Source organism: Colobus angolensis, unplaced genomic scaffold (assembly GCF_000951035.1).
Source record: "Colobus angolensis palliatus isolate OR3802 unplaced genomic scaffold, Cang.pa_1.0 Scaffold25, whole genome shotgun sequence".
In the NCBI taxonomy this organism is placed as follows: domain Eukaryota; kingdom Metazoa; phylum Chordata; class Mammalia; order Primates; family Cercopithecidae; genus Colobus; species Colobus angolensis.
Genome location: NW_012115710.1, coordinates 841,969 through 853,964, shown reverse-complemented (window position 1 = coordinate 853,964; position 11,996 = coordinate 841,969). Strand labels below are relative to the sequence as shown.

The window sequence follows — 11,996 nt, the reverse complement described above, 5'->3', positions numbered from 1 at the left end:
GAGAAAAAACCAAGGCATCATTCAGCTTCACAAGCTCCCTCCACCAGATGTGATGTGTCAACGCTGTATTTGTTGTAGGTTTGAACCTACAACAAATTGAACCCAGGCTGAACAAAGGTTTGTTGATGAGAATGAACAATGGTGCACACAGGATGGAAAAGGAACAAATACGGCGTGAACAATAGTTTAGTCAAGAGCCTCACACATATGACGCTGTGAACTTGGACAACGTCATCGCTAGGAGAACATCCCACACCGACTGCTGGCTTAGGGGAGATGATCATTAGTTTATGTGTCCAGCACTGTCGCAGTGCCCTTCAGATACATTTTTGTGAGGCTCCTCAAAACTCGAAGGACAGCTGGAAACACGTGTCAATCAGGCTCGCCTGCTATTTTGTATCTCATATCCTGGGCCATGCTGACAATTCTGCTCAGCACTTTAAGGGGCACCTCTACCTGTAGCAGGAGGCTATTCAATTATATCAGTCAAAGAGTTTTCCCTCACAAATTTCCTGTTATCACATAAACACCCTCCATAAGAGACTCCAGGAGAAGGTGTGCATAACCTACAGGTTGGTTATCACAGCAGGAATACAGACAAATGACAGACCCTAGGGGTGTGTATATCAAAAGCCGGGTTTTGTTTTTGAAATGGAGTCTCGCTCTGTTACCCAGGCTGTAGTGCAGTGGTGCCGTCTCAGCTAACTGCCACCTCTGCCTCGTGGGGTCATGCGATTCTCCTGCCTTGGCCTCCTGAGTAGCTGGGCTTACAGGCGCATGCCAGCACGCCTGGCTAATTTTTGTATTTTTAGTAGAGACGGGGTTTCACCATGTTGGCCAGGTTGGTCTCGAACTCCTGATCTCAGGTGATCCACCTGCCTTGGCTTCCCAGAGTGCTGGGATTACAAGGCATGAGCCACTGTGCCCAGCCATGCCCGGCTCATTTTTGTATTTTAGTAGAGATGGGGTTTCACCATGTTGGTCAGTCTGATCTTGAACTCCTGACCTCAGGTGATCCGCCCACCTCGGCCTCCCAGAGAGCTAGAATTACAGGCGTGAGCCACCGCATCTGACCAAAAGTCGGTTTTCAGAGGAAAAATCATGCAAACTTAAGAGAAAACAAAATCAGGAAGAGCCAAGGTTTTTCTACATTCATATAGTAGTGAGACCCATGGAAAAGAGAGAAAAATACAACATATGAGGCTGGATTTTGAAAGATCTTGAGATGGGATTGTCTGCTCTGCCTATAGATGGATCCTAAGCGAAGAGCCTGAAAGACTAAGATATATTCCCTGTGTAGGACAGGGGATCCCAGTGAAGACCTGTCAACTGTTCTTATAGTTCTGCTGAGTAACAGTCTCAGAAGATCCAACCCCCTCCCCTGGTCCACACACCCATGAACTGTGGCAAAAGCAGAAGAGAAGAAATGGCTGAGGGATCACAACAGGCACAAAGGGCTTGAGACAGCTCCTTGCAGCTCCCGGGGCCTCCGATGCAAAGGAGGAGCAGCCAGTGTTTCCCATCTCCTGCGCAGGTCTTCCAAACACCAGAAATGAGGTGGAGCATAGATAGCTCCAGGCAGCAGGACTGTGGAGGCCTCAGCTCTGATCTATACGGAAAGCGAACTGAGCATCAGGTGGGCATCAAGAACAGGAGAGACCGGCAGGGCGCGGCAGCTCACGCCTGTCATCCCAGCACTCCGGGAGGCCGAGGTGGGCGGATCACCTGAGGCCGGGAGTTTGAGACCAGCCTGACCAACATGGTGAAACCCCGGCTCTACTAAAAACACAAAATTAGCCGGGTGTGGTGGTGCACGCCTATAATCCCAGCTACTCGGGAGGCTGAGGCAGGAGAATCATTTGAATCCGGGAGGCAGTGGTTGCGGTGAGCTGAGATTGCGCCATTACACTCCAGCGTGGGCAACAAGAGCAAAACTCCGTCTCAAAAAAAAAGAACAGGAGAGACCAAGGGAGAAGCAGACCCTTGTGATATGGCCCCTCCTGGACCCCTCAGAGTGAAGGAGCCAGAGAGTTCACAGAAGTCAGAGAGCAATGTTATCCGTCATGATAAGCACTTCCATTTGTCTCTGCCTGAGCTGCAGCCCCCACTGGACAGCGAAAGGATCATCTATGACACGTCTCAAGAGCAGAGGCAGAAGTAGGGGAAGTTTAAAATTTCCTCTAAGAGCTCACAGGATATAAACATTTGTTTTCCTATAGACCTCTCCCACTGGCTGAGAGTTTCCAAACATAATTTAATGGTGTGGCTTCCTCTCCCCCCATCTGAGGTCTTAACCTATTTTCACACCTTTGATCCATTCCCACCCTTTTGGTTTTCCTGCTATTTGCACTTGGCTTTTCATGGTCCAGGGCTCTTTCCTGTGCTCTCACATGAGATAATATTCTGGTCAGGAAGAGAACTTCCTGCTTATAAAATGAATGGAACATGATGTGCTGTGGCTTTTCAAGAATCTCAGCCCTTTGCTTGGATAAGAAGAGAGAATATCACAGATGGATCTGGGAAAATATTTCACAAATTCTTTCACTGAATGCCTACTCTGAATGCTTAGGGAAGACTGTAGCTCCCCTCCAAGAACTACTGAATGAAAGTACAGGGGTAGAAAACAAGAAGTGAGTATTTCAAAAGTCTACTATATGCTTTCATGGATACTTCAGCTCTGGAACCACCACTGTTGTATCAGGAAGGGGTCAGAACATCTGGAAAAAGGGGATGGTTAAACTCCAGAGTCCACATTATGGAGCTTTTCATTTCAGAGTCAACAAGGCCTCAAACTCAGTCAGGCAATGCAGGGGCTCCCAAGAGGGCACACAAGGGAAAATGGCAAGATACCAAGGGCAGATTTTGACTTCTGGAAGAAAATAATCCTCACCCAGGGAGACCAGGTTCCTGTAGTTCTCCAACATCACGTCCCTGTATAAAGTCCTCTGTGTAGAATTCAGGCATTTCCACTCCTCTTGAGAGAATTCGATAGCCACGTCCCGGAATGTCAACTGTCCCTAAAATAATAAACACATTTCACCAAGGGGTTATGAAGGGAGTTACCATCTTCACACAAAATAAGCATAAAAGAGAATTTTAAGTATAGACTTAATTGAAGTGTGTGTTCTGATAAACCCACACTAAGGTATTTTTGAGTATATATCTCTCCCTAATTGTGCTTTTATTTCTCTTTTTTTTTTTTTTTTTTTCATTTGAGACAAGGTCTCGCTCTGCTGCCCAGGCTGAAGTGCAGTGGCATGATCATGGCTCACTGCAGACTCAATCTCCCAGGTTCAAGTGACCCTCCGACCTTAGCTTTCCAAGTAGCTGGACTATAGGCATGTGTGTACAAAGTACATTTGAAAACTTCAATGATGAACTAGGGATCAAGCAGAAGAAAAAATTTCAGAACGTGAAGACAGGTCTTTTGAAATAAATGAGTCAAACAAAAATAAAAAAGAATGAACACAGCCTATGTGACATATGGGGCAGGCACCATAAGGTGACCAAATATTTGAATTTTTGGTGTCCCAGAAGGTGGAGAGAAAATGAAAAGGATAGAAACCTATCTAACAAAATAATATCCAAAAACTTCCTCAGTGTAGTAAAAGGTTTAGATACCTAGATACAGGAAGTTCATAGATTCTCAAAGAGAGACAATCCAAAAATGTCTTCTCCTTGGCACATTATAGTCAAACTGTCAAAAGTCAAAAGAAAGAGAATTCTAAAAAAAAAGCAAGAGAAAAGCATCTGGTCACTTACACAGGGTGCTCCATAAAACAGGAAATTTCTCAATAGAAACCTTACAGGCCAACAGAGAATGGTATGATATATTCAATGTGCTGAAAGAAAAAAAAAAAAACAAAACCCTGCTAGCCAAGGATACTATACTCAGCAAAATTATCCTTCATAAAAAGGAGAAATAGTCTTTTCCAGAGAAGCAAAGGCTTAGGGAATGCTTCACCAGTAGACTGGCCCTACAAGAAATGCTTAAGGGATCCCTACATCTAGAAGCAAAAGGACAATATTGGCCATCATGAAAACACACAATACTATAAAACCCACTGTCAGAGCTAACATGCAAGTAAGGAAACGAGTCAAATGTAAATGTTACCACTATAGAAGACCACCAAACCACAATGAAAAACAGTTAGACAAAGAAAGGAGCAAAGAACATACAGAACAACCAGAAATCAATGAACAAAGTGACAGTAACAAGCCCTCGCATGTCAATAATGAACTTAATGTAAATGGTTTAAACTTTCCACATAAAAGATATAGACTGGCTAAACTGATACAAGCATATAACCCAACTATATGCTACCTTTAAGAAACTCATCTCAGCTGGGCGCGGCGGCTCATGCCTGTAATCCCAGCACTTTGGTAGGCCGAGGTGGGTGGATCACAAGGTCAGGAGTTTGACACCAGCCTGGCCAAGATGGTGAAACCCCGTCTCTACTAAAAATAAAAAATTAGCTGGGCGTGGTGACACACACCTGTAGTCCAAGCTACTCGGGAGGCTGAGGCAGGAGAATCCCTTGAATCTGGGAAGTGGAGGTTGCAGTGAGCCGAGATCGCACCACTGCACTCTAGCCTGGGTGACAGAGTAAGACTCCATCTCAAAAAAAAAAAAAAAAAAAAGATTCCATCTCAAAGAAAAAAAAAAGAAACTCATCTCACTGTAAAGACACAAATAGACTCAAAGTGAAAATATGAAAAAAGGTATTATATGCAAATGAAACCAAAAGCAAGCAGGAGTACCTCTACTTAACAAAATGAACTTTAAGTTAAAAACAGTAAAAGAGATGAAAAAGGTCATTATATACTAATAAAGAGATCAATAAGAGGAATATAACAATTCTAAACATACATGCACCCAACACTGGAGAATCCAGACATATGAGGCAAATATTATTAAAGGGAGAGATACACTCCAAAACTAGTAATAGGGATTTAGCATTAGACAGCTGATTTAGACAGAAAATTAACAAAGAAACACTGAATTTAAACTGCATTTTAGACTAGCCAGACCTAAGAGATATTTACAGAACATTTCATCCAACAAGTATGCAATATACATTCTTTTTTTTTTTTTTTTTGTTCCTCTCCACGGAAATCTTTAGTAAAAGGCGAAAGATTTATACGACCTGAAGAGAAACCAGAGTATAGAATATACATTCTTTACATCAGCACATAGAACATTCTCCAAGACAGACTACATATTAGAACACAAAACAAGTCTAAACACATTTTTAAAATATCAAAATCTTAGTAAGTATCTTCTTAGAACAACAATGGAATAAAATTAGAAATCAGTACCATGAGAAACTTTGAAAACTGTACAAATACATGGAAATTAGACGGCCTAAATGACCATTGGGTCTAGGAAGAAATTAAGGGGGAAATTTTTTAAAAAATCTTGAAACAAGTAAAAATGAAAACACAATACGTCAAAACCTATGGAATACAGCAAAAGCAATGCTAAGAGGGAAGTTTATAGTAATAAACACCTACTTGAAAAAAGTAGAAAAATTTCAAATAGGCCAGGCACGGTGGCTCACTCCTGTAAACCCAGTACTTTGGGAGGCCAAGGTGGGCAGATCACCTGAGGTCAGGAGTTCAAGAGCACCCTGGCCAAGATGGTAAAACCCCATCTCTACTAAAAATACAAAAATTAGGCTGGGTGCAGTGGCTCATGCCTGTAATCCCAGCACTTTAGGAGGTCGAGGCTGGCGGATCACGAGGTCAGAAGATCGAGACCATCCTGGCTAACATGGTGAAACCCCATCTCTACTGAAAAATAGAAAAAATTAGCTGGGCGTGGTGGCAGGTGCCTGTAGTCCCAGATACTCGGGAGGTTGAGGCAGGAGAATGGCATGAACCTGGGAGGTGGAGCTTGCAGCGAGCCGAGATCATGCCACTGCATTCCAGCCTGGGCAACAGAGCGAGACTCCATTTCAAAAAAAAAGAAACACCTAAATGGCAAACCCACAGCTAAAATCATGCTGAATGGAAAAAAGCTGAATGCTTTTCCTCTAAGAACTGGAATAACTCAAAGATGCCCACTGTTACCACTTCTATTGCACACAGTTCTGGAAGTTGTAGTCACAGCAATCAGGCAAGAAAAAGAGACAAAGGACATCGAATTGAAAAAGAACAAGTCAAACTGTCTTATTTTACAGATGATATTAATCTAAAAAAACCTCAAGGGCCCACCAAAAAATACTTAGTTCTGATAAATTCAGTGAGGTTGTAAGTTACAAAATCAATATACAAATATCAGTAGTGTTTCTATACACCAAAAATAACTACCTGAAAAAGGAATCATGAGGGCAAAATCAAAGGAATCAAAAAGGCAAAATCAATTTATAAGAGTTACAAAGAATTAAAATACCTAGGAATGGCAGGCTGGGCATGGTGGCTCACACCTATAATCCCAGCACTTTGGGAGGCAGAGGCGGGTGCATCACCTGAGGTCAGGAGTTCGAGACCAGCCTGGCCAACACGGTGAAACCCTGTCTCCACTAAAAATACAAAAGATAAGCCCAGCGTGGGGGCAGGCGCTTGTCCCCCAGCTACTTGGGAGGCTGAGGCATGAGAATCGCTTGAACCAAGGAGGTGGAGGTTGCAGTGAGCCAAGACCATGCCACTGCACTCCAACCTGGGCAACAGAGCGAGACTCAGTCTCAAAATATATATATATTAATTATTTCAATTTGTGAGCATGAAATGTCTTTCCATTTGTTTGTATCCTCTTGAATATTTTTCATCAGTATTTTATAAGGTTCTTTTTTTCTTTTTTTTTTTTCTTTTTGAGACGCAGTCTCTGTCAGTCACCTAGGCTGGAGTGCAGTGGTGTAATCTCAGCTCACTGCAACCTCCACCTCCCGGGTTCAAGGGATTCTATTGCCTCAGCCTCCCAAGCAGCTGGGATTACAGGCATGTGCCACCACACCTGACTGATTTTGTATTTTTTTTAGTAGAAATGGGGTTTCTCCATGTTGGGCAGGCTGGTCTTGAACTCCTGACCTCAGGGATCCACCTGCCTCAGCCTCCCAAAGTGCTGGGATTATAGGTGTGAGCCACCACGCCCAGCTGTAGGGTTCCTTTTGTAGACATCTTTTACCTCCTTGGTTAAATCCATTCCTAGGTTTTTCTTCTTTTCTTTTTTTTGGAGACAGAGTCTGGCTCTGTCACCCAGGCTGGGGTGCAGTGCAGTGATGCGATCTCCACTCACTGTAACCTCTGCCTCCCAGGTTCAAGTAATTCTCCTACCTCAGCCTCCTGAGTAGTTGGGATTACAGGCGTGTGCCACCACACTTGGCTAATTTTTGTATATTTAGTAAAGACAGGGTTTCACCATGTTTGCTGGTCTCAAACTCCTGACCTACAGTGATCCACTCACCTCGGCCTCCAAAGTGCTGGGATTACAGGCCTGAGCCACTGTGTTCGGCCTTACAGTTACACTTCTACATTGACTTTGTGTTTCAAAGTCATTAAAGGAAAAAACGCCCTCTGGTACTGATGTCTGCATCTCAACTTTACATTCCATTCCAAGTCATTAACAGTCTGGAGTCAGAGACATACTGATCCACTAGTTTCATCTGGATTACAAAATCAGGCACAAAATATACCCCCTTATTGGCTGCCTTTTCCAGGATTTACCAGGTATTTGTCTACATTAATATGTGACTTTAGGCCAGGCATGGTGGCTCACGCCTGTAATCCCAGCACTTTGGGAGGCCGAGGCAGGTGGATCACCTGAGGTCGGGTGTTCGAGACCAGCCTGACCAACATAGAGAAACCCATCTCTATTAAAAATACAAAATTAGCCGGGCATGGTGGTGCATGCCTATAAACCCAGCTACTTGGGAGGCTGGGGCAGGAGAATCGCTTGAACTCGGGAGGCAGAGGTTCTGGTGAGCCGAGATTGCGCCATTGCACTCCAGCCTGGGCAACAAGAGCGAAACTCTGTCTCAAAAACAAACAAACAACAACAACAAAAAGAAACATGACTTCCATGGGCAGCTTCTCTGCTTCTCTATTCCTGGGCCACGGAGAGCTGACAGTGCATCCAGATGTGGCCCCTGAACAATCCCTGCTGTCCAACAGCACTGACACCACGGGACCCTCACCCCGTCTCCATCCATGTCTGGGTATGAGCCCTTCCCAGGACCATGCCCACTGGACTCTTCCCAAGTTCATGTCACTGGGTCAGAGTGAGACGGAATCTCAGTAGAGATGAGAGGGACTGAGGAAAGGCATGGGTGAGTGTGAGCAAATGTGTCAGGCAGGACACTTCAGAGTCGGAGAAGATTTGCAGCTCCAAGACACTGTCTCCTGCCTTTCTGAAAGGAAGAAGACAGAATGATCCACACAGAATCTTTCTTTACCTGAGTAAAAGCCATTCCTGACTCCTTTGCTGTCTTCTTCTGGGTTTCTTCCTCATGCATCAAGAGTCTTTAGAAGTCAATGCTGAATAACAACAACAACAACAAAAAGTGCTCTTTATTGCTCAAAAACAACACACGCCCTCTTGTGTGACAGGCACACACATACACAGGGAGGAGCTCGCCCTGTGCAAAGATGGTCCTCTGCTGCCCACTGCAGCAGGGTGGCCCCAGGGACAAGAAACTCCTACAGGAAAACCCATACATGAGTCTTCTGACCCCTTTCTTCAGAACCCTCTCTCCTCCTGGAGAAGCTCGCACACACGCTGCGGCAGTGGGGAGCAGACCCAGCCCTGATCAACCCCCATGCAGAGCCCAGCCCCCTTTCCCTCTCTGTGGCTCCCAGGCTGAGCTCAGCCCTCAGAAATAGAGGACGCAGAGCCTTGGTGCTCAGGGCTGGATATAGATGAGAATCATGCTGGGCACTGTATCATCAAGGGCGGGTCCCAACCTATGTGAATGGGAATCTCTGGGACATGGGTGCGGGCACAAGAAGTATATCTGCAAAGCACCTCAGCACTTCCACATGAAGCCAGGGGTGAGCTCTACTCAAACAGGGTCAGCCCAGCATAGCCCCCACCTTCTGACTCTGTTCTCCCCTTGGGACCTTGGGTTCACCAGGATCCACAGTGGAAGCAGAAAGAATCGAGAGAAGCATGCAGAGCAGGCAATAGGGACCAGAGGAGGGGGTGAGGGGGTGGCTGGAGTGTTAAATGGGAGGTGGGTCACAGAAGTCCCCACTGAGAGGGTGCTATCAGAACAGAAACCTGGGGAAGGGCTGGGCGCGGTGGCTCAAGCCTATAATCCCAGCACTTTGGGAGGCCGAGACGGGCGGATCACGAGGTCAGGAGATCGAGACCATCCTGGCTCACACGGTGAAACCCCATCTCTACTAAAAAATACAAAAACTAGCCGGGCGAGGTGGCGGGTGCCTGTAGTCCCAGCTACTCAGGAGGCTGAGGCAGGAGAATGGCGTAAACCCGGGAGGCGGAGCTTGCAGTGTTGCAGTGAGCTGAGATCCGGCCACTGCACTCCAGCCCGGGCGACAGAGCAAGACTCCGTGTCAAAAAAAAAAAAAAAAAAGAAACCTGGGGAAGGAGGGGTGTTTGCACCCGCAGCTGAGGGGTCGGCGAGTTCCCGCAGAGGGACAGCCCACGTGAAGGCCTTGAGACAGGAGCAACCAGGGCCCAGGAACAGGAAAGGCACCTGCGTGGCTGGAGCAGAGGAAGCCAGGAGGATACAGGTAGTAGATGAGGTCAGAGAGGTCCTGGGAGGGCAGATAAGACAGGGCAGATGCCTTCAAACATTTTTCTCCCATATTTCAAAAGAATTTTGGAAATGATGTATTTCCTCACCCATTTTAATTAAACATATAATATTTTCTTTATAAATTAACACAGTTACAATGTAATATCTTATATATTTGAAGTCCCAGGAAATACATGGTCACCCTCATCTGAGATGTGCAGGACTGCAGGGGAAGGCATCTAGGGAGTCAGGAAGTCACTTCTGGACACCTGAATGTGGAGATACCTGTTAGATGTCCTAGCAGAAAGTTGAGGAGACGGCCAGGCACGGTGGCTCACACCTGTAATCCCAGCACTTTGGGAGGCCGAGGCAGGTGGATCACCTGAGGTCACGAGTTCGAGACCAGCCGGACCAACATGGTGAAACCCCATCTCTACTAAAAATACAAAAAGAAATTAGCCGGGCATGGTGGTGGGCACTGGTAATCCCAGCTACTCGGGAGGCTGAGGCAGGAGAATCGTTTGGACCCGGGAGGCAGAGGTTGTGGTGAGCCGAGATTGCGCCACTGCACTACAGCCTAGGCAACAAGAGCGAAACTCCGTGTCAAAAAAAAAAAAAAAAAAGAGGTTTATTTGGCTCATGGTTCTGCAGGCTGTACAAGAAGCACAGTACCAGCATCTGCCTCTGATGAGGGCCTCAGGAAGCTTCCGTTCAGCATGGAGGGTGAAGGGGCGCCAGCAGGGCAGATGAAATGGTGAGAGAGGAGGCAAGAGACAGAGAGAGGTCAGGCTTTTTGACAACCAGCTCTCAGGGGAACTAAGAGTCAGAACTCACTCCCTAGAGAATGACATCAAGCCATTCGCAAGCGATCTGCTCCCATGACACTCACCAGACCCTACCCCCAAGTTTGGAAATCACATTTCAACATGAGAGTTGGTGGGGCAAAACAAATCATAGCCAAACAATTGCACACTCTGAGGCTATGAGTGGGGCTGGCGTCTGGTACACAATTGGAGGGTTAGCAGCAGCCAGGAGCAGGAACAGACCATTCCCAGTCACTACGGAGTAGGGATCCCAAGCCCTGAGACAGGTGCGTGGGTAAGTTGGAAAAGATGTCTTCCTTTGCTTCCAGGGGCTCAACAGTGAAAAAAAAAAAAAAACAAGGCCTTTAAATGAACAAAAAGAAGAAAGAAAAGTTCCAGAGACAAGGTGCAGAATAGAAAAAGAGGAGAATGGAAGAGGTGCGGGGCAGGAATTAAATGACGCCAGGAAATCTGGGTGTATGTTTTCTCCAGGCTGTGATCAGCTACACAGGGACAGAAGCAAAGTAACAGAGTTGGATGTGGGGATGTCTGGGAGAAACACATGATGTCGTACACTTGACTTGCAAATGTAGTATCTGAAAGGGTCTGTTCATATCCAATTTTTTTTTTTTTTTTGAGACGGAGTCTCGCTCTGTCACCAGGCTGGAGTGCGGTGGTGTGATTTCGGTTCACTGCAAGCTCCGCCTCCTGGGTTCAAGCGATTCTCCTGCCTCGGCTTCTTGAGTAGCTGGGAATACAGGCACGTGCCACCATGCCCAACTATTTTTTGTATTTTTAGTAGAGACGGGGTTTTGCCATGTTGGCCAGGATGGTCTTAATCTTCTGACCTCATGATCCACCCGCCTCAGCCTCCCAAAGTGCTGGGATTACAGGCATGAGCCACCACTCCTGGCCTTTTTTGTTTTTAAACAGGATCTTGCTCTGTCGGCCAGGCTAGAGTGCAGTGATGCAATCCTGGCTCAGTGCAGCCTTGACCTCCTCGGCTAAAGCAATCCTCCCACCTCAGCCTCTGGAGTAGCTGGGATGACAACAGGCACAAGCCACCACATCTGGCTAATTTTTAAATTTTTCATAGTGACAAGGTCTCACTATGTTACCTAGGCTGGGCTCAAGTGATTGTCCTGTCTCAGCCTCTGAAAGTGCTGAGATTATAGGCTCACTGAGCAACGATGCCTGCCATATCTGTATCATTTCAAAAATAAAACTGGGGCCGGGCGCAGTGGCTCACACCTGTAATCCCAGCACTTTGGGAGGCCAAGGCACCAGATTATGAGGTCAGGAGTTTGAGGACAGCCTGACCAACATGGTGAAACCCCATCTCTACTAAAAATACAAATTAGCTAGGCGTGGTGGCGCACGCCTGTAGTCCCAGCTACTCGGGAGACTGGGGCAGGAGAATCACTTGAACCCGGGAGGCGGAGGTTGCGGTGAGGTAAGATCACGCCAGTGCATTCCAGCCTGGATGACAGAGCAA

The 11,996-nt window shown here is 46.3% G+C and overlaps 1 protein-coding gene across 1 annotated transcript in view; it reads right to left on the bottom strand.

Moving 5' to 3' along the window:
* Positions 1 to 11,996, bottom strand: part of ZNF415 (zinc finger protein 415) — a 20,985-nt gene that overhangs the window by 6,335 nt on the left and 2,654 nt on the right. The window contains exons 2-3 of the mRNA XM_011946181.1: positions 8,394 to 8,475; positions 2,891 to 3,011 (exon numbers count right to left, since the gene is read on the bottom strand). Coding sequence (XP_011801571.1) covers positions 2,891 to 3,011; positions 8,394 to 8,453 — 181 coding nt within the window. The 5' untranslated portion in view covers positions 8,454 to 8,475. The remainder of the gene's footprint in view (positions 1 to 2,890; positions 3,012 to 8,393; positions 8,476 to 11,996) is intronic.